This window comes from Passer montanus, unplaced genomic scaffold, assembly GCF_014805655.1.
Source record: "Passer montanus isolate IOZ18808 unplaced genomic scaffold, ASM1480565v1 scaffold7, whole genome shotgun sequence".
NCBI lineage: Eukaryota > Metazoa > Chordata > Aves > Passeriformes > Passeridae > Passer > Passer montanus.
This window is the reverse complement of record NW_024372147.1, coordinates 12381952-12408006: the sequence shown is the minus strand read 5'-3', so window position 1 is coordinate 12408006 and position 26055 is coordinate 12381952. Positions and strand designations below refer to the sequence as shown.

Below are 26055 nucleotides of genomic sequence, written 5' to 3'. Positions count from 1 at the left end.
TCATGTGCAGAATAGATTTTCTATTAGGCTGCTCCATTGATTTTTTTTGCCTGTGAAGCACAAGCTACAGTATTATTGAGAGTATTCAAGATGTTGTAGTCCTTATTCTGCTGGATTTGTGGAAAAACGACATAGTTAAACATAAATAAATCTTCATGCAGGTTTGGTTAAAGTCAGGAGCCTGACTGGGAATTATGAATGCTAGGCAGTTCTGAGCATGTAACTGTACTTTTAAAATAGAAGATAAATTAGAATACCCCTTGATCTGAAAAGCGTGAATAGGTGATTGTGCTCTGCTTTGTTTGAAGGTCGTGCTCTCAGATCAGTGTGCATGGAATGTGTGCTCAGAAGGTCAGAGACAGACAGCTCTCCCCCAAACAATCCTTCCTCTCTACTTCCAGCACTTCATCACAGGTCTGGAAAATCTGCGCTGACTGTACTGGCCTTGAGATCAGATCCTGGTATGGTCTGAAGCATTTGGAGGAGGTGCATACAAAATACACAGCTGTCCAAGCAAGGCAAAACTGTCTGTCTCTAAAGCTAGTATTGCAAGAGAAGAAATGCTAATCATTGCCACCAGTATGACTTCTGTGGGGAAAAAGCTGAATTTACTGCTCGCTGAGATGGATTATTTTTTGGGGACAGAAGAAGGGAATGTGGTATTCATGACAGACTCAGTCAACACACCACCATAGCGCTGTGGAAGCTGTGTTGAAGTCTTTGCTCCTGTTCAGGGAGATACCTGTCTGAAGAGTCATCCAGTATGGAACTTGAAGAGTTCTCCATTCTGAATTCTGCCCCCCTCAAACTTCCATTTGTTCCTCGTATTTCCCCCACCTTTATTCAGTTTTAAAATCAATTTTGGTTCTCTGTCAGGCCCTTTCTGTGTTGGGAGGGTCACAAAGGGAATATATATTTTTTTCATTGCTGCAGGAAGCTGCTGTTGTGCTTAAGCACTTTCAAATAGTTTTCTGCAACCACAGAAGTGTTGTGCAATGAGAGCAAAGGGTGGGTGTGCCCTTGCCCTTCCTGCTGCAAGATACTCGATCTTAACTTCCACATGAATTGAAATGAGTGGATGTTGTCAGTTTTCAAACAGAATTAATTGTTGTGGCTAAAGAGATTATTATTACATGAAGTGAACATACCATGTCTCTTTTTGTGATTACTTTCCCTTTTTCATTTCTATTTTCTCCATGTAATACTGTCAACAGTTTTCTCAAACTGATGCTGTATTCACAGAAAAGAAAAACATGTTGCATGCAAAAAAACCTGGTGATTATGTCTGAAGTCAGGTATCTGGCTTCTATACCACTTTCTTGCTAGAACTGAGAAGTAGTTTCAGTACCACAAATGTAATTTAATTTTTTTTTTTTAATTTTGTATTTTAAAAAGCCTAAATTAAAAACTTCTTTGCAAAGATGAGAGAAATTTGGGCAAATAAGACAGGAGGGGATCACTTAATCTGTATCTAAATACAGATTTGATTTCTTCAATAATCATGCATTGTTCACAGCCATTAACATTCTTTTAATATTGTACTTTTAATACAGATACATTATGTTCCACCTCTGCATGTGTGCCTGCTTTGTCTGACTTTCTGTGGATTCCTGCAGTGAGTGGATGTCTTGTGACATGCTCATTTAAGGGCTTCATCACTCCCATGTTTAGTACAGAGATTTCTCAAGTGATAAAAAGGTAATTAACTGTTGGGGATTTATCTGTAGTGAGATGCATTTTTAAACCTTTGAAATTATACATTTGAAGTGGTATGGCTAAAGACCCTGGCTCAGGAGTCTTCCCTTCAAGAGCCAGCTGTTGCCTCAAATGCTCCCGCCCCTGCTCCCCAAAAAAGAAACCTTGTAAGTTGAAAAAAAATATTTTGAACGCTGTGAATGCTGCATATTATTAAATAGTGAGAATCTTGTATGTCCTCTATGTTTTAGTGAAATGTCTTCTGTGAGTCATGATTTTCAATCTAATTAACCAGTTTCTTGGTGGTTGACTTAGAAAGAACCATGTAAATTACATTTCTGCAACGCAGTGTGACTGGTGAAAATAATTTTCAGGTGCAGTGCTGATACAAACGTCAGCAGAGAATTGTATGTAGACATGTTCCGTTGTAGATGCTGGTGATTGTGGTTACAGCAATGTATGGAATAATTAATCTTATCCTTTAGAAGCCATGGCTTAAAATATTATCTGTATTAGCAACATAAAATAATTCTATTGAATCAAATAATCTGTTCCTCAGTACCAGAATAACATCTCTTACAGCTAGTAGTTTTCATCTCCAAAACATCATCCTTATCTCAGACTTTGTTACCTATTTCTGTTCATTACTTGAATAACTGTTTGGCCATTTTTTTAATAGAATCTTCATTATGTCAGACATCCATTCTAAGATGTGTGTGGACTTGGTATAGGGTTTTTTTTGTTCAAACAAATAGCTTTGTGGCACCAAGTAACTTATCTATAAAAGTTGCATTCTTAATATGTTAAATCCTTTCATACAATAGTGAGAATTATTTACATTCTCTACAGAAACACAGAAATTCTTTTGAATTACAGTATGAACAAATCTGTGTACCCCAGAAAATTATACTCAGTGAGTTCTGCAAACAGGTATGCTATTGTCTCCCAGTACATTTAGTCTCAAAATACTTAACTCTATCAGAAGAATAGGTCATATTTTAAATATACTAGATCAACAGCAGTTAATTTTTTGGCCATGTGTAGTATTTCTGTTGTGCTAATATAGTGATCTCTGAATAGAACAAAGCAGGGAAAACCAAATGTGTCCAATTTGAGACTTGTCTGCTAAGAAAAACAGGTAAAAGCAGTTTTGTATTGTTTTCACCAGTGAGTGGTGACCTTGCGTTTCAGTTACTTTGCACGTGAGGCTCTGCCCATATATCTGCTTTAGTTACATGCATAAGGCAGAGGCCAAGAAAATGTGTTTTCTATTTTCAGTGAAGAAAATAATGTAGCAGGTGTAGTTTCACCTGCTTTGTCTGCACTTTAACATAAAGACAAACTAGAAAATTATTTAGTTTGAAGTCATGACACAATTTTACTGAATAATATCTCTTGATTTTTTTTTCACATTGTCATATGGACCCTGTAAAATTAGAGCAACAAATAGAGCAACTCAGATGTAAAGCTGAGTGACCAGGATGAAAAATCTGTCAGTTCAGGTCAAGGTTTAAATAAACAGAGGTTAATTTTGGAGTGTTTTGGGAAAACTACTGTAGTAATTAAAGATTACCCCCTGTGTTATTAAACCCTGTGGGTTAAAGCTGTGACTGTTTTATAAAAGCAAGTTGCACAGCACAAGCATTACATCTTGCATAATATTGACAAAAGTAGTGAGAAATCTTTTAAATATTATGTTTATAGTCATGTGGTGGTTATTTTCATCTAAAAAACAATAATTCCTTTTTGAGTGAGGAGGGATGATTTTTTTTTCCTTAGTTAAACATGTGCTTGTCACCTGTGCTACCTTTGGAGCTAAAAGCACTTATCTTTTTAGTTAAAGGTGGCTGGCTCTGTAATGAGGCGCAGGAGATCTGTGTATCCCCTAAATAAGGGTCTACGGAATGTAGTGAATGACACTTGCATCTAGACATTCATATTTATATATCTATAATACACTGGTTCTTTGTGTTGCTTAGCTTGGAAATTAAAGGATGTATTTTTCACTTGGTGATGGTATACTTTTTTCTTTTCTCTTTACCCCAGAATTAGCATAAGGGTAACACAGTTTTATCCTCTTGTATATGTAATTCAATATTTTTGTCATGTCATAACTCATTAAGTTAAAGTTTTCCTTATTTAAGATGTTCAGCCTTTTTTTCCTGCTGATGTAACTGTTATGGTTTCCATAGCACACATCATCTTTAGCCCTCATTAATGAATATTCATACACTCATCCTTTCTTGAATAATTCTAGTTAGGAACAGAAAATTTAAAAACAACCTCCAAACAGCTCTTTCCTGATAAAGCAACATAATTCAATACAAACAATAGCTGTTGAAAATAATGTGTTAGGAATGTAACACTCATATGCCTATGCAGAACAATAAACATATTTTTAACCTAAAGATTTACATTTTCAATATCTTTATTAACCATTCAACATCTTAAGCAGCAGCATGCAGACCCTTAGTGAGTTTGGGAATGACACCAAGCTGACTAGTGCAGCTGAAGGGATTGAGGGAAGGGACACCATCCAGAGACACCTTGACAGGCTTGAGAAGTGATTCTATGGGAAACTCATGAAGTTCAAAAACGCCGAGTGCACCTTGTCCTACATCTAGGTTAGAGCAATCTCCAGGATCAGTACAGGCTGAATAGATTTGAGAGCAGCCCTATGAGGACTTGGGGAGAATTCCGGTAGATAGAAAGTGAGATTCGAGCTGACAATGTGTGCTGGCACACCAGAAAACCAAATTCATCATATACGAATAAGCGCTGCCAGCAGGTCAAGGGGTGTGATTCTCTTCCTCTGCTGTGTTTTTGTGAGACCGCACTTGTGAGTCCTGTGTCCAGCTCTGGGATCCCTAGCACAGGAAAGACATGGTACATTTGGAGTGAGTCCAGGGAAGGGCCACAAAAACAATCAGAGGGCTGGAGTGCCTCTTCCATGAGGAAGGACTGAGACAGTTGGGGTTCTTCAGCTCAAGAAGAGAGAAGGAGGTGTCAGGGCAACATTATTGTGGCTCAAACCATACTTTGATACTAAAAAAATCAAAATTTTTTAATTGTCTTGTTTGAACCTATTCTGCATTTTCAGAATAAGAAATGCAGAATCCCAGCTGGTCGCTACTTGGAATAGCTTCTAATAAAGCAAGCTTTTCGACTGTGATCTAAGCTTTTGTCTTACAAGGGGTTGTACCAATTGAAATTATGATGCAGTCACAGAGAAGCGAAGATTTTCTTCAACTGGCTGTTGGAATATGCTGTTTAATCTCACATTTTTAAACATTTTTTTCATTATCCAATATATGTGTGGTTATTTTTTGCATTATTAGTCTTTGATTACATTTATCAGAGACAACTTTTATTTTGATGGCAGATTAAATGATTTTTTTCTGGAAGAAGGTGGTCTTGGAAGATTGCCCATTCCTAGGTCAACAAACCATGTCTGTTAGATTCACATCTCAGCGCTTTTTTGAAGTGTTTGCTTACAAGGAAAACACAGCTGCAAGATGTTTCTATGATCCTTCTCTCCATCAGTGCTAGTTTGTAACCCAACTAGATCTTGTTAAAGCAATTCTTTTGGCATTCAGGTTTAATTAGCATGTTGCAGGTGAGCACAATGCTGTCTAAAATCCAGTGAAAAGTGATAATCCTTTAGCTGGACTCCCAGTTTATATTTTGTTTTTTCCTGTAATACTGCTATTTGCTTGCCTTCAAGTTCTAATGATTTTCATTAGAACAGTGTCAGAACAGTACTGTCACTCAAAAAGTGATAATCCTTTAGCTGGACTCCCAGTTTATATTTTGTTTTTTCCTGTAATACTGCTATTTGCTTGCCTTCAAGTTCTAATGATTTTCAGTGTCAGAACAGTACTGTCACTCAGTATGAATATTACAAATAAAACCAAGTGCGGATAGTCAAGAAGTATTTCTTACATTTCTTTCAGGCAGATGCTTTGAGCAGAACCAAAACAAACTATGGCTTGTCTTACAATGACAAATATGGAAAGTACAGCAACTTCTACTGTCCACCAGAATGGTGACATCCGTGGAAATAGCAGTGCACCCAAGCAGACAGAACCATTGCTTCAAGTGTACCTTTATCATTCTCCTGGGAAGACAGAAGGAGATTACCTTCACTTTTCAGCTGGAGAATATGTTGCAGAAGAGATTTGTGCTGTTGCCTGTAAAGCCTGTGGTAAGTATATATCTAACAGTTTATAATATAATGAAGCAGTGAAATCCAGCTTCATACAAGGTTTTCAACAATCCAAAGCTCATCAAAATGGTGGCATTTAGACAGTTTTTTCCCTGTTGTTTCAGATGTAATTAGCACCAGACTGTAAAACTGTTCCCATTAGAATGGTTGTGAAGCTGAATTGGGTGACTGCCATATTTTTTCAAATAATTTAAGGGTATACCATCCTGTAACTGAAAGTCTTCTTTCATTGAGCTAAGTTTCGATAGTTAAATCTTAGCAGGAGCTGTATATAGCTTGAATTACTTCCTGATGCAGTCCTGCACAACAGATTGGTCCTGGAAGTTATGTGCATATGTTGTATATTATACATGCTTAGTCACTTTGCAGAAGGAAACTGTTCTGTTAGATATAACATGAGTGCTTGTGTGTGTGGTTGATGCTCTTCGTAATGGTTTAGGAAATATAGTATGTAAACAACATGGCAGTATATTATAAATAAATAATACATTGATATCTAAGAATGCCTTTGAATTGTTGCATTTACCCAGAGTCTAACATACAACAGAGCTGAAATCTATAGTATAATAGTTCAAGAGTGCGTTTTTTGCATGTGTCTTTCTTTGCAAAAGTACATTGGATTTTTTTAATAAAACAAATTCATTCCTATAATCTCTGGGTATGAAAGTGACCATCTTTTTGTTCTTTTTTCTCTTTCATAGCAACCATTAGTGCTTAAATCATGAGGCATTGCTTCTTATTGTTTATTATTCTTTTTTTTTTTTTCCGAGAGGATTTTTTGATTGTACGTTGCTTCTTATTGTTTATTATTCTTTTTTTTTTTCCAAGAGGATTTTTTGATTGTACAGCAGAACACATATGGCTCCATACAATCAAATAATGTTTGATTGCAAGACTGATCTTTCAGGAGTAAGCTATGAGTCAGAATACTTGGATAAGAAGAGAGTGATTTCGGTAGTAAGCAAGACTGAAATATAACAAATTTGGTAATTGTTACTGAATTCTGTGATCTGAACAGCTCATAGATCTTTTGATAACAGAGCTGATTATATCCAACTATGACTGCTGTTGGAGGCAAAGCAGGATTGGATCTAGGCAAACATCAGCAATCAGAGTCTTGTTATGTATCATTTAAACAGTTCAAACAATGGAAAATTTTCCAGTCACTGCTAACTTGACATTAGATCTGTTATATCTGGCTATAAAAATGTTAGCCTGTCTAAATATTTCTCTGCCAGTTTGATACATGCATGCAAAAGCTTGGCCTTCTTTTTTTTTTTATTAACTTTATTTTAAAAAAGTTTTCTGATTTGGGAAAAATATAATAAATATAAACATTTTTGTAGTTTTGTATTTTTATAAGGAAAACTGTTTGTAAAAGTGGCTATCACATTTTCCAAGCAGAAATGCAAAAATAAATAAGGTGTCTTGAAATTAAATTTAAATTGATGAGTTAGTCATGGTTCAGTTCTTGCATGTTAGCTAGTTAATTCCAAGTAAAATATTAGAAATGTCACACCAAATTGAAGAAAAGGTATTGTTCTCAGCCTGAAGGGGAAAGTGGTATTAGAGGAACTAACTGATGATGGAAATTAAATACGTTAGAGAAATCATTCTAAAGGTTGCAGAATCTTTGTGTTAGGTGTATCTTCATTTTAACTCTCACCCATCTGAATTGCAAATATGTTGGAACTTCCATGGTACAATCCTTGAAAAATGCTGGTCTATCTTGGAAAACTATAAAATGGCAGAGAGTTTTTAATTTTAAGTAAGTAAAAGCACTGTTTCAAAGCATTTAATGTGACAAGTGGTGGCAGTGTCTGCAGTCAATGAAATGTTTTCAAGGGAGAGAGTGCATTGCATAATGTTGTGTTTTGTAGTACGTCTTTGCTTCTATGCTCCAGAAGAGATTCCGTGCTGCTAACAAGGGAATTCTAGGCATATTTTTTCTAACATGATGAATTTCCAGAATTGACATGAGTCAGGGTTCACACAGCTTGGAGTTTCATTGAGTATAACTGTTCACTGAGGGTTGTTTCTTTTTGTTCAGTGGTTTTACTTGGTTTCAGGGTTGTTTTTTTTTTCATGTGTGTGAGTGTGTATGTGTGTGTGTGTTTGCTTGTTTTTGTGAGGTCGTGTTGTTTGGTTTTTCTTTGTTTGTCTTCCTTTGGGTGATAGCCTTTCCTGAAAATCCACCCAGAACATGCAGCCCCCCTGCTCTCCTCCACTAGCTGGGGAATGAATTAATCAGAACTCTGGGCAATTCTGTTTTTCCAGGAAAAGAAATAGAAGCTTTGATTGACTATTCAGAAACCATTTTGTTGACAGGATAGTGACATTGAATATGATGTTAAGGGTTTGGTAAGCCTCCAGTTTGTATGAATGATAATGCAAGATACTATTTTTATGTCAGAAAAGGCAAGCAAATTTCCATCTGGTATATGCAAGGCTATATATGTTTTAGATAGTTTACTTTCAATTTTATGAGAACTAATGTATGTATTAGACTTTTTATATAGAAAATTTGAGATTTTTATTAATCATTCAACTAATTGCTTTCATCTTTTTATATCTAACTTAACACGCTTGAGTTGAGAGTTTCATACAACAGTATTTCTATTGCAGACTCTGAATGGCTTTCACATGTCATAGTGGTGTCATGGCTTGCAGTGATTTACACTTCCTGGCTTTTAATTTTTATTAGAAATAAAGAAAAATAGAGATATTACCTTATGAAAATATACTGTATGGCAGAAGGGGTTCCTAATGCCAACAAAAGAGGAGATACAGAAAACCTGTATTTAGCTGCTTCAGGATAAATGAAGTAGTGAGACTTGTGTGGATATGAAGCTCTAAAATCATAATGAGGAAAAGAAGAATCTACTTTTTTTAGGTTTGAAACAGAAGTTTGAAATGTAAACTTATGTTGTGTTGTAGTCTTTTGTGATGTTACTTGACTATAGTCAAGTATATATATCCTGTATAGCATGTATATACTATATATGTATATACAATATATATATATACACTCCTTTCTTCAGCCTTATGCAATAAACAAATAAATTTTAAAGAGATCTTGTCATTGCAATATTCCAGAAAATTTACTTGCTAGCCCTTGCTGAAGAAGCAAAACAGTGAAAATGCTGATTACCTATGTCTGAGTCACTATCTTCTCTCCTAATTGATCACTGATCGAGCTGATAGCATGGTTACTGCAGTGTAAAAATCCAGGGCAGGCTTTTCAGTGCCTGTTGTGAATGGCTTTTATGATTTTACTTACCTTCACTTACTTTTATATTTCTCCGAAGTTTTTGCTATTGTTGACATATCTAGGCTTCATCAGAAGACTTTTATTCCCCACTCCAGTTTTTAGATTTTCATTGTTTATAGAGAAAACATTTAAATACTGCCGTTATCTTCACTTTAAAAGGCCCTGCAGTTAATAGTGGTGGTAAGAATTACATGAAAAGAGAAGTTGCTGGCCTCTTTGCTTTTGTCAGATTTTTGTGGACAATTTTCAAGACTCTATTTAATAAAGGAATTTGCTCTGTATTATAGTTGTTGAGCATTAAGTGTAGTAAAGCAAATGAATAAAGGGGAAGGGATAAAAAAGCGATACTCCTTTTCTTGAAAAATATGCATGATCTCTGAGTCCTTAAATATTGCCTTAAATACTGTAATTAAATATTGAATGGTGCAAGTTACCATTCAGAACTATAAATGCCAAAATATGAGGGATGGAAGAGTGCACAATTTACTCTTTTTTTCAAACAAAGGAAGACAATGACAGGGGGAGGGCTTAATATAAGTACTTCTGATTTGTAGGGGGGAGTACCACAGTCATGCCTTGGTTAAAGTTTCAGAATGGCAATGAGGATCTTGAAATACCGGTGGGGTTTTTTGACATGTTGGGTGGCATGGTGATTGTGGTGTCTGTAATGTATTTGGTCAAATACAGCAGCTTAGCATTTGAATTTAAGAATGTGGTTTTGAAATGTTGTTCAGTAAGCGTACATGGTATGGTTTGTAGTTTGGGTAAATGTATTAGGGAGACTAGATGGGTCTCACCAGCTGTATAGTAAATATTCAGCATTGCCCTGAATGGTGTTTAGCATCTAGCAAGAGTCATGAAACATGCTAATGATTCTCACGTACATTACTCTGTAATTAGTCTGAAATTGTTTGGATGCAGACACCACACAGCCGTAAAACTGCTAAGTTAGTGACTGCTAAGTTACTGCTTTATGGACAGCTGACATGTAGTATAGTATAGTTCATCCCACTTTACACATCAAATGAGAACCATGTTTAGTTGTATGGGGTAGGTTTCTTTTTAACTCCATAAAAAAAAAAAATCCTCAAAACTTGGATGGATGAAATATGTCATATTGTGCCATAAATTTGCAACATTTAGAATTACAGCCAATCTTTCAGTTACTTATCCTTTCAGTTTTATTCCTGTGGGGGATGTGTTTCGTTTTGGTTTCCCTTTCATTGCCTTATACAATGCTTTCCACTTCTCTAGTTTCCTATTAGAATTACAGCCAATCTTTCAGTTACTTATCCTTTCAGTTTTATTCCTGTGGGGATGTGTTTGGTTTTGGTTTCCCTTTCATTGCCTTATATAATGCTTTCCACTTCTCTAGTTTCCTGTAAGCTTGTGACTCCTTTTCATAGAAAATCATATGTTAAGACCTGCAGCTCTGGTGTGTTTTGTAGAGCTTTAGTTTAAGGTGTCAGGTAATTAACCTACAGATTTCAGCAGTCTAATCTTCACAAATATGCAATAGAACTCTAGTTCTTAGCTCTCTTACTACACCCCTATATAAGCAAACCCTTTTTTTGTATCAAATTTAATAAGCAAATTGTTGTTTAAGACTGAAATATGTTTTATTCCAAAGGGTTATGTGGTTTTTGTGTGTGGAATTGGTTGGTGGTTTCTTCTGATTGTCTTACATGCTGTATAGATGTGATGAAAGAAATGTGGGTTCTGCCCCTTTCAGTAATTACCTAGATGTTGTTCAGAACAGAAAGAAATAAAGGATGATTTTTTTTTTCTCCTGGTTTCTTGTGAGAACTTCAATTACTTCATTCTAAGTCTTTGAGCAAGGGTGTTGGTGGTTTGCCTTTTCCCAGAATTCTTTTGTCTCATAACATCATTTTAAGTTACTTTTCTTGTCTTTACCTGTTTGTTTTTCAATTGTTTTGTTGCCTTCTTCCCCCAAAGTATGTTCCTTTACTGTAAAGTTTTCTTTAGATATGACCTACTGTAATTTTGACATTGTAATTTTTCATTCTACTCTCTGGCCTTTTAACCTGTGTCTCTTTCTCTCTTCAGAAGGTGTGTCAATACCTGCAGTTCATTCTTTTGTGCTGTCATTTTTCAGGCAGTTAACCTGTTTTCTAAATCTTACACTGACATCACAGGGATACATAACATTGCAGCACAGTACAATGCTGAATCATAGGCTGTGTTTCAGTTGGGAGCATCAAAGTTAAATTTAAATTCTGGGGCTGCTGAAGAGTTGATACTCAACTGATTTTTTTTAGTTTCTGGTTAAGTAGGATTGCTTGTCAGTTACCATTAACACAATTCAAAGTTGTTGAGGGAAAATGATATTTTCCAGTTCTGTTTTATTTTAACAGTATATGTTTGGGTTTGCTATAAACTGAGTTACTAAAATGGAAATGGCCAATGGTTGTCCTAGTCACTATAATTTTCTTTGTGTTGCTTTACTCCTAATTGCTAATCAGTCTAAAGTCTTAAAATCAATGCTTAGGTGTAAAACCAGTGCTCAAATCAAGTCATCTGATTTTGGAAAGGCAGGAAAAAAATTTACTGTTGTAAGCTGTTTCTAAACTGAGGGGCTAAGAAGACATTTTATTAAATGCCATAGAGAGAAAATCTTGTAATCTACCAGTGGGGTATAGGACAACAGGTGGACGGAGTCTTCAGTCAGAAAGCATAAAGGAGGAATGAAAAATTTAACCAGCAAAGCAGCCTGCAGGTTATGGTATCAAGGTTGCAATGTTGTTGGCAATATTGATACCTGTTGCTGATAGTATTAGAGCACTGTGACAATTTGCTGTTTTTAACCCATTTTAAAAAACATTTTATTTTTTTAAAATATATTTTGTGAAGATTGTTTCCTACTGATGTTTGCTTCTCTGCTCTTCATGTAGGTATCATGCCAGTGTATCATAACATGTTTGCACTCATGAGTGAAGCAGACAGAATGTGGTATCCCCCAAATCACATCTTCCATGTAGATGAAACAACCAGACTCATCCTAATCTACCGGATAAGGTAATCTAAATAAAATGTCGTACACTTTTCATGATAAAACAAGACTGTGTGAGAGAACACAACCAATATGATTTTTAGTTGAACTGTAGTTTCTCTTAGAAGTTATGGGCAGATTGCTGGCATTTTCTGGAAAGCAGGGAGCTAAAAGAATCAAAAATATTGGGGTGATTTGAATTATGTACATTATTAATTTTCTCTATCCAATGTGTTTACCAGTGTCAGATTGAAGAAACAAACAATAAAAATATACTAGAAGTAAAAACCTTTCTTAATAATAATACATCTCATCTCCTCTCCTCTGTGCTTGCCTGTTTGAAATAAGTAGCAGTTTCTGAAATGCAGAGTAATTGTCCTGCATAGTCAGACATGTTTTTGCAATACAACCATTTTTTCCTAACCTTATAATTGAATGTGAACAACTAAAACTGTAGTCAGTTTTCCTTTTGTAAAGGGTTTAATTTATTTACATTGTATAATTTGGCCTGAGTGTTTTTTGGGAACTGTTTCAAAAGAAACTAGAAGGCACTAATAAAATTCTCTGTATTCTGATTAATGAGAATACCTTAGCAAAGTTCTCATTCCTATCAGTACAGTTTATCACCTTGAGTACTGTAGTACTTCAAAGCACCAAGAACTGGACATGAAGTCTTCACGGAGTAACTGGGGTTTCATAGTGGTCCTCCAGATCAGCAGCACTAGTTACGTGTGGATGAGAGCAGTAAGGTCTGATGCTGGTAACCAAAATGCCTGTTTATTAACGTTTGCTTGAATTGATTTCCTACCAGGTTTTATTTTCCCCACTGGTATTGCAGTGGCAGCAACAGGGCATACCGTTACGGTGTTCTTCGCGGTGCAGAGAGCCCCGTCCTTGACGATCTTGTCATGTCTTACTTGTTCGCACAGGTATTATTTGCTTGCTTATTGCTAAATGCAGATTGGTGAGGGTTATCAGCATTTGTTCCCTTTCCGTCTTCTCCTAGTAACTCTGTAGGCTCTTGAAAGCTTGAAGCCCTCTCAAGCTGGAAATTAAATTCCATGTCCCATTGTGTATTTGGAGAGATGAAGTTCAAAACAGTGCTTATAAGCATGATAGCAGCTGGTATTCCTTATGAATAAGTACATGTCTTTGTGGATGAAGTAGGTAATTGAGTCTTTAAAAAACCAAGCCAATAAAACCCCCTAAACAAACCAAATATAGACAATCAAACAGCACAACAGCTCCCCCCAACAACTGCACCCAAACCTCTATTCTTGTTAAGCAGCAGTACACCAGGTTTCATTTGCTTTCTTGCATTCTTTCTCAGTGGCGAGCTGATTTTTTGGATGGATGGGTACAGATGCCTGTTACTCATGAAACACAAGAAGAATGCCTTGGAATGGCTGTTCTGGATATGATGAGAGTGGCCAAAGAAAAGGACCAAACCCCAATGGCTATTTACAATTCAGTCAGGTGATTCCATAATTTGTAACTGTTTCATATCTATCTCATGCCTAAAGGTTGTATTTTTGCACATTAGGGTCTAGGAGAAAGTGTTCATTTCTTGGCAGTTGATGTGTTGATGTAAAATTGTTACATAATTTTACTTATTATGTAAAATAGAAATTAATAGAAAATACGTGTCATTATGACCATTCATGATTTGGAGACATGGATTTGACTCTCTTGATGAAAGGTAAGGCAGCAGCTTCTTATGTGAGAAAATATGTAAGCAATAATTTTAGGTGAGACACCTTCTGGATGTCATCAGATCCAAGCCCCTGTTCCTGTCAGGGTCAAATTCAAAGTTAGATGAAGTGACTCAGGGCCTCATCCAGTCAAGTTCTGAAAATGTCCAGATATGGAGATTTCCCTGTAACTCTGTGCACCTTTGTCCTCTGCCTGACCATGGTCATTGTGAAAGATTTTCTCTGTTCCTAATCAGTCTCCTCTCTGATTCTGATAATCCTCTCTTGTCCTTTCACATTATTAGATGACAATTAATAGAACACCATACTTGAGCCTATTTTTCTCCAGGCTGAACAAATCAAGCTCCCATATGCCTCTTCTCTCATGTCATGTGCTCCAGGCTCTTAAACCATCTTGGGCAGATCTCTGCTAAACTTTCTTGAGTTTATCAACTCACTTTGGTGTATCAATCCTATCAGTTTCTACTGCAACTGAGTTAATTCTGTCCCTGACATAGGAACTTCAGTGACAACCAACCACGGTTTTGTATTCTACCACCTGTATTTTCAGCCAGGAAATCTGTCCTTTATCCATGTAGCTGCCATGCAGTATCCTCTTTACAATTTCTACACCAAACAAAGCAATTTTGTAACTTGTGCTGCCTTACCTTAGAAATTCACTAATGAAAGAACAGACATTTTTGAATTTGTGAAAAATGCATTATGTAGTTTATGTTGCAATTGAATGAGGGGAAAAAATGGAAAGTCGAAGAAGACAGGGGGCTCTGTTTGAAAGAACATACTACAGATCTAAGGATCTTTTGTTACCCTACAGTTGTAAAAATAACAGTACATTTAGAGGAAAAGATGTTTTCAATGTTGACTTGTTTAGCACAGAGCTAATTATCTTTGCTGGATTTAATGGATAAAATTAGTAGCTTTTTTTGTCTGGTTATGTATTCACAGCTACAAAATGTTTTTACCTAAGTGTGTGCGAGCGAAAATCCAAGACTACCACATTTTAACACGAAAAAGAATAAGGTACAGGTTCCGCAAATTTATACAACAGTTTGGCCAATGCAAAGCTACTGCCAGAAACTTGAAACTTAAGTATCTCATAAATCTGGAAACCCTTCAGCCTGCCTTCTATTCAGAGGTTTTTGAAGTAAAAGAACCTGGTGGAGGTCCTTCTGGAGAGGAAAGTTTTGCAACCGTTGTAATAACTGGAAATGGTGGAATTCAGTGTTCAAGAGGAAAACTTAAAGACTGTGAGACACTTGGAGAGCAGGTAATTTTAAAAAATTATTTTGATAACTTGTTATGGAACAGAGTAGTAAGCAAATTTGGTAGGCAAATTTTACTTCACAATGACATATAAAAAATGTAGAAATGTAATGACCCAGGTGTAGATAAAATGCAGAAATTCCCCAGATCGTCTTTGAAAGCAGGGACCTAAGGACTCCAAACAAGAGGCAGATTCTCCTGTACCTCTTTCCTGCTGCAGTTAGACACCTACCAGTGTCTCAGTTAGCAAATTTAAAATGATATCTGTGTGGAGTCCCTATAGTCTTTCTTCAGGAATTAGGTGCTTAGTGGTTCCTGTAAGTGCTAGTAATCATGTACTGCTGCGCTTTTATTTTTCGGTATTATTTTGTATATGTGTGAGATTTCCCATCATGACTGTTCATTATGATGAGTTTACCAAAACCTGATAGAAACTCAAAGCAGTGTACATTGAGAGTGTGGGAGTTATCCTAAGGCAAAACTAAAGACAAACTGGAGTATGTGTTTTTACAAAATAATTACATTGGTTGGGTAATTTTGATTCATAATATGTAGCAGAAAAGACCAAAGTACAAAAAAGTTGTATTTCTACAGTGTGCTGTAATAATTTGTAAAAAATGCTATATGCTAGTGTTTTTTTTCAATACTTTGCAAAAAGTAAATTTGATTACATGCCCATATTTTTTTGAGGTATGCTGTTCTTAGAATATTTGTAGATTGACAATTACTTCATTCATAGTTGTTATGTATCAGCCCTGTGCCTTCCCTAATTTTCCTGTAAATGCAAGTTGCTCTGGCAGGATCTGTCATAAATGTCAGATTCTGCAATTTCCAGTTATAGGTGTACAGAGTGTATGCATACAATGCTCTTTAGGCTTGGCAACCAGGCCTTTAGTAAGCATAGTGTTTGAATAAATCATGTTTTTTTAATAAAGACTGCAAAATTATTTTTTCCCAATTAAAAATATTATCATTCTATTATTGACAGACACTGCATATATTTTCACTGGTAAAGAAACTATGAAGTTGGTTTTGAAAACCAACTGAATTAATATGGCTCTTTGTAAACATGATTGTAACTCATTTCAGTAAACTTTACTGATGAATTATCATTTAGATACTGAACTAAAAATAACTTTTATTTATTTGTATGTAATGACATATGTGGAGTAGATTGTGAAGAAATTTGTGTTGCAAGTTTACATTTTCACCAACTAGATGAACAAGTAGATGGGACTGAGAGGACAACCTTACACTTTTTCTTCATTCCAACTACAGATTTGCAGCTTGTATCACTCTGAATGAAGTTACCACGTTTTGTATAGTTAACAGGCTTTCTAAAACTGTTTAATCAGGATGCCAATAATAAGCTCACAAAAAAACCCCCAAACCCTTCTCAAAAAAAGTGATCAAAATGATCCACTGTTTATAAAATACTACAGAGTGAAGAAATATCTGCAGTTATAAAAACCCAAGCCCATATGTAGATATTTCTGTTCATGGTTCCTGGATCTCTCTCTGTTCTTCAATTTATGTTCTAGTGATGATTCAATAAAGCAAAAAATCCTTTATTTACTTGTAATGGCATGTTTAAGGTTTTATAATCCTCTTTGTTGTTGGCTTACAAGTTTGGAGTTGCAGAAGTTCCAATGCTGCAATTAGGTGAGGGTTTTTAATTGACTTTTATGTAATTACTGAAATTATATGATATTTGTTGCAGGATTTACAAACATACTGTGATTTTCCTGATATCATTGATGTCAGCATTAAACAAGCAAGCCAAGAAGGCTCCAGTGAGAGAAGAATTGTCACCATTCACAAACAAGACAGCAAGAATCTGGTCTGTTTACTTTGGTTGCTGTTCTTTCTAATAGATACTGCTTTGAGCAGGCTGTGTGATTGTTGTATGCATAATATTGTATAATCTGTGACCACGTTAATTAAGTGTGCGATAAAACTAAACACCTATCAGCAATGTAAGGGGTGTTATCAGAACACTAAAAGTCTTCTGCATTCAAAGCTATGGGCTTGAAATGAAATAGAAATAGATATTTATATCTGAGGAAAATTTCTGTTACGCAGATTTGTTCTTCTGTTTATTAGTCTTAAACCTGAGTCCATGGTTTCAGTTCTCAAGTGTGCTGTTTCCATGGTGTCCTGATAAGCTGTCTGCTAGAGACCAACACATTGAAAAAGGCTTCAAAATGTTCTGAAGAATGATGATACAAAATAAATATCAGGACAAAATTAATGTTACTGCTTTTACTGTGTACAATCCTTTGAAGAAGATCTTAAGAAAGTATTTTATACCTAAATGTAAAAAGTTTTCTACTTGAACCTAAAACCTTGCACTTGAGTCAGGCTTTATAGCTATCACAGAGTTGTGGGGTGGGCTGACCCTGGCTGGACAGCAGATGCCCACCAGATCTGCTCTAATCACTCCCCTCTTCAGCTTGAACAGAGGAGAGAAAATGTAATGAAAGGCTTGTGGGTCAAGAGAAGGATAAAGTAAGATGTATTAACCGTCATGGACAAAACAGAGTTGACTCAGGGAAGTTAACCAAATTTGTTTCAGAGTAGGGTAAGGAGAATAAAAAAATCCTAAAAAACATCTTCCCACCACCCCTCCCTTCTTCCTGGGCCTTTATTCCTTATTCTCTACTTCCTTCCCCTCAGCAGTGTAGAGGATTGAGAATGGGAGGTGTGGTCAGTTCATTGTATGTTGTCCTTGCCTCTCAGTCTTCCCCAACTCATCCCCTGCTCCAGCAAGGGATCCCTCCAATGGTGGACAGTCCTCCATGAACTTCTCCAATGCAAATTGTTTCCGCAAGGTGCAGTTCTTCATGAGCTGCTTCAGTGTTGGTCCCTTCCACAAAGTGCAGTTCTCAAGGAGCAGGCTGCTCCACAGCTCCATAGTGGTTCATGGGGCCACAAGTCCAGCCAACACCTACATTTCCATGCTTCCCATGGGGTCACAACCTCCTTGAGGCACATCCTCCTTCTGCGACATGAGGTTCTTCATGGGCTGCAGCGGGATCTCTGCTGCGCCATGAACATCCATGGGCTGCAGAGACACAGCTGCCTCACCGTGGTCTGCACTAAGGGCTGCAGTTGTTTCCAGGTCATGGTCCTCTTAAAAAGGAGTTTGAAGACTCTAAATTCTTGACACTTCCTCAAAAACACCAGCTCTTTCTATTGTTCTCTAGCAAAGAACTTGGCAAATAATTGTGTTCAGCTAAGTATGTCTCTGGTGTCACAGGCAAACGCATACCACAGCCTGTTCTGTTGGGTTACACTGCTGAATGAAATCTAGGGTGACTCAGACAATGCTTCTCTGATTTTGTTTTATTTGCAGCAATTAATATGCTGTTGCATATTAATGTAATTTTTCCCTGCTTTTATCTGTTAATCATACTGTGCATAAGACCTTTTTTACACCCATTTTCCTTTAACCACCTGATTTTTCTCCCTGCTCCTATCCAGTGTACCTGATTTCATAGTAGTAAATGGTCATCTTCTGTCTGTGATCCAGCTGAGGGTGCTAGTTTTTGCTGACTAGTAGTTAAGTTTTCAGGCAGGTACTTTCCTGGAGATTTTTCTTTTCTGCTTGAAGGGCGGACCTATAAATTTTTGATAAGTGAAGGCTTTCCTTTAGGGAGAGAAACAGACTGTATTGGCAGTGCAGTAGGTGTCTGCATGCTGACTTGTACCTATCTACTTGTTTTTCCCTTTCAAATGCTCTTTCATACTGGCATTTCTCTGCTGTTTCATCTATTTAGACTAAGAGTTGCTTGTTTTATTGGGGGGCAGATTTCACAGAATCATGGAATGGTTGGAGTTGGGAGGGCCTTTAAAGATCATTGGGTTCCAAGACCCCTGCCATGGGCTGGGACACAGATCATTAGAGCAGATTGCTCAAATGCCTGTTCCAGGGATAAGGCATCCACAACTTCTCTGTTTTCTTTGGTTTGGATTTGATTTTGAACAGTGAAGGTTGCTATAAAGCTTTGAATGATGACAAGAAGGCAGAATGTACAAACATCAGTTTAAAACTGCTTTTATTCAGCCTTTAATGTGTGCGTATATGCATATCTTTTATAGCATTAGCATATTCAGGAATTTTTTTGTTGCCTATTATAAAATTTAAATTCTCTCTCCCTCCCTGCCCCACATTGTTCTCTGGCAATTGAACAGGAGGCTGAATTTCAGTCATTAAGAGAAGCTCTCTCCTTTGTATCATTAATTGATGGATATTACAGATTAACAGCGGATGCCCATCATTATCTCTGTAAAGAAGTAGCACCACCATCAGTCCTTGAAAATATCCAAAGCAACTGTCATGGGCCAATTTTGTAAGTATTTTTTTAGTAATGTGACAATTGAATTTTTTTTTTTTTTGAAGATGAGCTTTAGTTGATTGTGAACTGTGGTAGGCATTTTTAAATGGGTTTGTTTTTTTTTTTTTCTGCATTTATGTAACACAAAATGCCTTATATTTTTCCTCTTATTTTTCTCTTTGTAAAATACAGTGCATTTGTGACACGTTATAAAAATTAAGTGGAAAGATCCTTCCTTGATATGGATAGAAATAGTGAGTTAGCAAGGCTTGTTTAAGAGGAAATTCGTTCTTATAATAATGAATGTTGTTTTATTTCTGCTATTTTTTCTTGTTAGCCATTTTTCTGGTTAAACCTACCTTTTTCACCCACACAAATGTTTTGCTAATTTAAGCTTATTTGTTAGGTAATTTTATTATAGCTTCTTTCATAATACATGTTGAAAATCATATCATAAGCTGTGGGGAATATCCTTTTTAGCCCTTAACATTTCTTATTGGATAAATAATTTTGATTCTTTAGTATCAAAACATTTTAATATGCTGCTCTCTACATAAGCAATCACCCTATATATTGGAAAATAAAGGACAAAGAGATTATCTTTAAAAAAGCTGAATAAAATTGAAAGTTTTAATTTTTGTTCTATTAGATATTTGTTAATTTTGCTCATTAATCAACATCTTCTATCTCTGTATTTTGCAATTATGCAATATTAAACATTTTCTTTTTACTGCAGCATGGACTTTGCTATCAGTAAACTGAAGAAAGCAGGTAATCAGACTGGTTTCTACGTCCTTCGCTGCAGTCCTAAAGATTTTAAAAAATACTTCCTTACCTTTGCTATAGAGGTTTGTATTCTTAGTGCCTATTTAATTTTTGTTGTGATATGATGTTGAGCCTGAGATGTTCAGTAAATGATTCTGAATTTCCCCTCCAGAATGTTTGTCTAGTATGTATATTCTATAGCTACTTTTGTCAGATGGGCCAATTTTCAGGGTCTTGTGAGAAACATCAGAGTTGACACAGAATTGCTAATGCATATGCCACATGCCTTGGAGACCAAGGGAAGTGAGCTTAAGAGTTCTGGAGATAATGACATGGATCTTGGGACTGTGATGTTGGGATAAATATTTGGGAGATGGAGCAATCTGGTTTTCTATTTTTTTAATGTTTGGGGGTTTTTACTTGAGTTTTTTCCCTGGGTTTTCCACATACCCCCTCACAAGTAGGGCTTCATTAGATTGGGTGTACAGCCTTGACAATCTGAGAGTGCCTCCTTCACAGGTTCTTCTGGGTTTGGGTCTTGTCCTCATCCCCAGGTCTGCGTATTGTTTGGCAGCTGTTACATCAACACAAATCTCCTGGATATATCTGTTGTTAACTAGAGAGAAAGCCACCCTGGAAATGCGTATGGTTCTCAGAGAACCCGATGTACCTCTTCTCTCTGACATCACAGCTAGTGATAATATAATGCTTTATTATTGCTGTTAAATAATTAAATGATGTTGTTTCAAGAATGGATTTCTCTTTAATTACATTAGCAGAGCTACCTTTGTGTTTTTAGCTAGGGAAGGTAATACAAGAATTTTCCTGCTGGTATACAGCAAGCTAGCAAGTTTGCTAATAATGTCAGAGATAGGTAAATCTCTGAAAATGGCCAAATAATGCTGATGTGTGAATGGAGAAATGTTATGTTCAGTCAATGAAGTATGTTTGGTAGGGAATTTTGTAGACAAAGAAATTGGTTCATGAACAAGCTTAGAGAGGCAAAGTGAGAGTCAACCTTGTGAGAGAAGACTACCATTGTCTTTAAGTGACTTTACTGCAACTTTTTTTTTTTCCTGAGACTTGTGCAAGTCATTGGAAGACTTTTTATATTCAGAATTGGTTAGAACATTTGCTGCAGGATTGAGATACAGGACCACAAAAGCACTGTTAAGAGTTCATCTTGTTTAAAAATGTTTAATGGTATCTTTTCAAGAGTCTGTGAAAATAATTCAGTGCATATTAAAAACACGTATCAGGAAGTAATTTTGTATAACTGTGCTGGAGATTACATGAAAGCAGAACTACAGCTGAGATCTCCAAATGCCTGCCAAACAAACACAGAGTGTAAGCATTAGGGATATTGCTTCCAACAAAATTTTGTTTTGACGTAACCCCTTGTCAGGGTGAATAAGCTTTCCTTAATAGCTCTGAAGGATTTTTCCTAGGATCCATTATCTGTTTTCTCAGCTCCATCTTTTCAGATTTCATTAACATTTGTTTTTCTCTAGCATCAACATGCTTGTTCCAGTGATGGGAGTAGAGTCATATTTTCTCAGAATCGATATTACATAGTGAGAACAAAATAACAAATTATGATCATATTTTCCTGAAGCATCCTTTCTTTAATTAGTAGAGCGCTATACATTTAGATAAGCTTTCAAATACTAAATTTTAATCCATTTCCTTTTTAATGGAAACATTATCTGCAGCGTGACAATACTACAGATTATAAGCACTGCTTAATTACGAAGAATGAGAATGGAGAATATAATCTTAGTGGAACCAAGAGAAGTTTTAGTAATCTTAAGGATCTCTTGACCTGTTACCAGACAGAAACTGTCCGTTCAGACAGCATAATTTTCCAGTTCATCAAATGCTGTCCTCCAAAACCAAAAGGTAAGAGAGATTATTTCTAAGCAGAAAGTTTCCTATTTTCTAGATTAAAGACTTAAAATATTTAAGTTAATACTAAATGACTCTCAGGTAGGTGCATGATACAAAACTGGGAGGAGCTGTTGGTACCCTTGAAGGCAAGGAAGCCCTTTAAAGAGACCTCAGAAAATTAGAGAATGGGACAGTCACTAGCCATATGAAGTTTTATATGAAGGAAAATGTCAGATTCTGCAGCAGGGATGGGGCAACCTTGGATGTACAGACAGACTGAGGAATGCGTTGCTGGAGAGCAATGCCATGGAAAGGGACCTGGAGGTCCTGGTCTGTGGCAAGCTGAACATGGTCAGCAGTGCCCTGGCAGCCAGGAGGGCCAGCCCTGTCCTGGAGGGCATCAGGCCCAGCATGGCCAGATGGGCAAGGGAGGGATTGTCCTGCTCTGCTCTGCACTGGGGCAGCCTCACCTCGAGTGCTGGGGACAGTTCTGGCTGCCACAATAAAAGAGATATCAAGAGTTAAAACTTCCTCTTGAGGGGAAGAGGAGGGGCAGGCACTGCTCTGTTCTCTGTAGTGACCAGTGACAGGACCCAAGGGAATGCCCTGGATCTGTGTCAGGGGATGTTTACGTTGGGTATTAGAAAAAGCTTTTTCACCCAGAATGCGGCTGAGCACTGGAAGAGGCTCCCCAGGGCAGTGGTCACAGCACTAACCTGAGGGAGTTCAAGAAGTGTTTGGACAGTGCTCTCAGGCACATGGTGTGACTCTTGCGGATGGTCCTGTGCAGGGCCAGGAGTTGGACTTGGTAATCCTTGTGGGTCCCCTCCAACTCAAAATATTTTGTGATTCTGTGATACATTTGTGTGGTTTTTTTTTAATTTCACGGACCTATTTATTCATCTTCTTAGTCATAGTTTCCAGTCAGAGTGTCTGCAAAATTTTGGTGTAAGATATCTTCCAGAAGTAATCATGGTAACCAGTTTCATGATTAAAAGCAAAACTGGTTTCTTAATTGCAGTGGATTCTGTGCGGCAGCAGTTCTTCTTACATCAAGTGTTTTCATGTCTTGAGAAGGAAAGAGCTACTAAATGAATTATTTATCACTGAGAATACTTCCATAGGCAATGGAACCAACAATATCACTGAATTTCTGTCATTGTTGATCTTAGCTGAGCTATGTCAAATCTGCAAGTGTTGTTTCAGCTCCTTTTTAACACTGAAAAAATACACATGGAATAAGGCTTCTGCCTGAGGAGGGGATTTTTCTTGTATTTGGATTTTATTTTTTTACCTACCTTTGATATTAATATCTTTCTCATTTATGAAATCTTTAAATATCTGCCCTTCTAAGTAGTACTATGTACAGTCTTTGTCTCTATCAAAGTTCTTATTTAAAGACAAACTTGCCAGAACAGACTGTATGATATAATTTTACTTCTCTCAGATTTGATTGAAAATAGCCAATGGATTCAAAACCTTAAAATGATGTAACAAGTAAATATGTATGCACATTATAGAGAACAAATTTTTAACATTAGTCCATTAAAATAAAAATTTCTATGGATCAGAATGATAAATTATTGAATAAATATAATCATGGATGTGAGCAGATACTCACAAAGACATACTTTTCAGATTTAGTTTTAGTATCAGTCTTGCTCTTTTATAATACAAATACTTTGTATTGTAAAACAAGGTAGTTTACCTTTTCCATCCCCAGTTGTTATTACAAATAGTGCAGCAGTTAAAATGTGAAAGGAGGTAGGAATATTTTCAGAGTGTTTATCAAAAGTAGGAGTACTTAAGAAACATAAAACGCATAAGTAAACTTACATGATTTTGCTGATTAGAAAATATCAGACTTTGATTTCAGTTAAATGCTGTGTGGCTTTTTAAATACACTGATCTCAATGTGATATCTTGTTTGTGTTGAATCGGGAGTCCCTCATTAGCAATCCTTCTGAAACAGTATTGGTTTAGTTTTATATTTTACAAATTTACTTTGGTTTTCCTTTCCCTCTTTCTTCTCCCAGATAAATCAAATCTCCTAGTCTTCAGAAGCAATAGTGTTTCTGATGTACCTTCATCACCTATGCTACAGAGACACAATAATGTCAATCAGATGGTTTTTCACAAAATTCGTAATGAGGACTTGATATTCGTAAGTCAGTTTGTTGCTTTTTCTACTGCAGATGTTGGGTTTAATATACACCAAGTTTTAAAAACCTCAGCATGTGTTTAAAAGAATCTCTGAGCTAGGAGATTTTGCTGTAATCTTTCCTTAGAGTTGTGGAAAATAATTTATCTTATTTTTTCAGTAATGCAAATAACTATTTTTTAAATAATTATGAAGTATTTTTTTGACTGCAATAACAGTAATTTCATTCTAGAGATGTTTAAATGCATATTTAATGGAATTGCTTCCTCTCTGCTTCTTGCAGCAAGTTATTTTCTGAGATCCCTGAGTAATCAATAAAAAACAAGGAATAATATAAGATGATTTTGATATAGTTGCTTCCTTTCCTTCTCAACTGGTCTCTACAGCCAGCACACCTCTAAAGACTTGCACATGCTTATGCAGGGGCAGGGTTTCTAAAGACGTCTTTTAAAACAGGCAGATATTTTTGATTTTTTTTTTCTGTGTTTATCTTTCCTTCCTTTTAGGAGGAGAGTCTTGGACAAGGCACGTTTACTAAGATTTTCAAAGGTGTAAGGAAAGAAGTGGGAGACTATGGCCAGCTCCATCAAACTGAAGTTCTTTTAAAGGTGCTGGATAAAGTGCACAGAAACTACTCTGAGGTTGGTGTGGTTGTTGACTGCTATATATCATTTGTCCATGCTATGCTGAGCATTACTCTTCTTACTTTCATGAGCATTACCCATTTAGTTCATAAATGAGTATTTGTGTGGTAGAGGGTTGCATGTTGAACCAAGCTCATACTTAGGCTTGTGGCACTGGGAGTATGGATTTGAGACTGGCTTTGGGAAGTACACCTGTGTACTTTGTTTTCCCTGTTCCCACTACCTGTGAGAGAATTCAGAACTACCCACTGAGGTCTGGAAACAAGTAATTTATACAATTAAAGTACCAGAGGAGGGGTGGTATGGTCACAGGATTGTCTTAACCAGTAAATTCGTTATTTACAGATGAGGGACAATTTATGGAAAAACTCTTCCTCTGGGTAGACTGTCTTCAGATTTTCCAATAAAATCAACTAATCAGAAATATTTATGTATGAGGAAAACTTGCCATACATGGATTCACCCATAATCACTGAGCCTTCTCAGTTTTTGAGTGACGCTTTTAGCAGACCTGAAATGCTTTTGTGCAAAAACTAATAAACTGGATGTGTAATCAAGCCCTGTATGTGAGAACTGAATTTTAAAGACTTTCACAAGATGTAGTAGTGTTTATTATAGTAATACTGCTTTTGATAACATAGGTAATAAATTTATATTGTAAAGTATGAGTCAGTTACTAAAAGTTCAGAGTTCAGAAACAAAAATATTCACCTGAAAGAAAATGTTCTCATTTTCACTTCACTTTGTTGGGTGAATAATCAGTACACAGGCAAGTGTAGGTGGAGATGCCACTGAACAGAATAAAAAAATAAAGAAAGCAATAAAAACATTTGAAACTTTCCTGACAAAGTTGGAAAAGGTCTTGCAATAGTGGATGAATTACATAATAATTTTTGTCTTTTAATTTAATAATGTGCTACAAAGAAATAAATTGGAAACTGAATAGTGCATTATGGCAGAATAAATTAGAAAGTGAATAGTGTATGATGAATTTGCCTTCAATTTACCTAGATAATTGACACTGAAAAAAAAAATTTTTTTTAAATAATGTTGAGATATACTTGCTGCCAGAGAAAAAGAGGTTG

General features: G+C 36.3%; 1 protein-coding gene across 11 annotated transcripts in view; it reads left to right on the top strand.

The window, feature by feature from the left end:
• The window catches only part of JAK2 (Janus kinase 2), an 84585-nt gene that overhangs the window by 35072 nt on the left and 23458 nt on the right, over nt 1-26055 (top strand). For 7 of the 11 annotated variants that reach the window (XM_039729703.1, XM_039729705.1, XM_039729704.1 and 4 more), the window contains 11 exons: nt 5649-5899; nt 12104-12227; nt 13013-13130; nt 13532-13677; nt 14859-15180; nt 16897-17016; nt 19371-19528; nt 20250-20361; nt 21991-22177; nt 24202-24329; nt 24833-24967. In XM_039729703.1, the coding sequence (XP_039585637.1) occupies nt 5680-5899; nt 12104-12227; nt 13013-13130; nt 13532-13677; nt 14859-15180; nt 16897-17016; nt 19371-19528; nt 20250-20361; nt 21991-22177; nt 24202-24329; nt 24833-24967 (1770 nt within the window). In that variant the 5' untranslated portion in view covers nt 5649-5679. Of the gene's footprint in view, nt 1-1553; nt 1699-5648; nt 5900-12103; nt 12228-13012; nt 13131-13531; nt 13678-14858; nt 15181-16896; nt 17017-19370; nt 19529-20249; nt 20362-21990; nt 22178-24201; nt 24330-24832; nt 24968-26055 lie in introns of those variants that run through there. The other 4 variants (XM_039729699.1, XM_039729700.1, XM_039729702.1 and 1 more) reach the window with 1 other exon arrangement.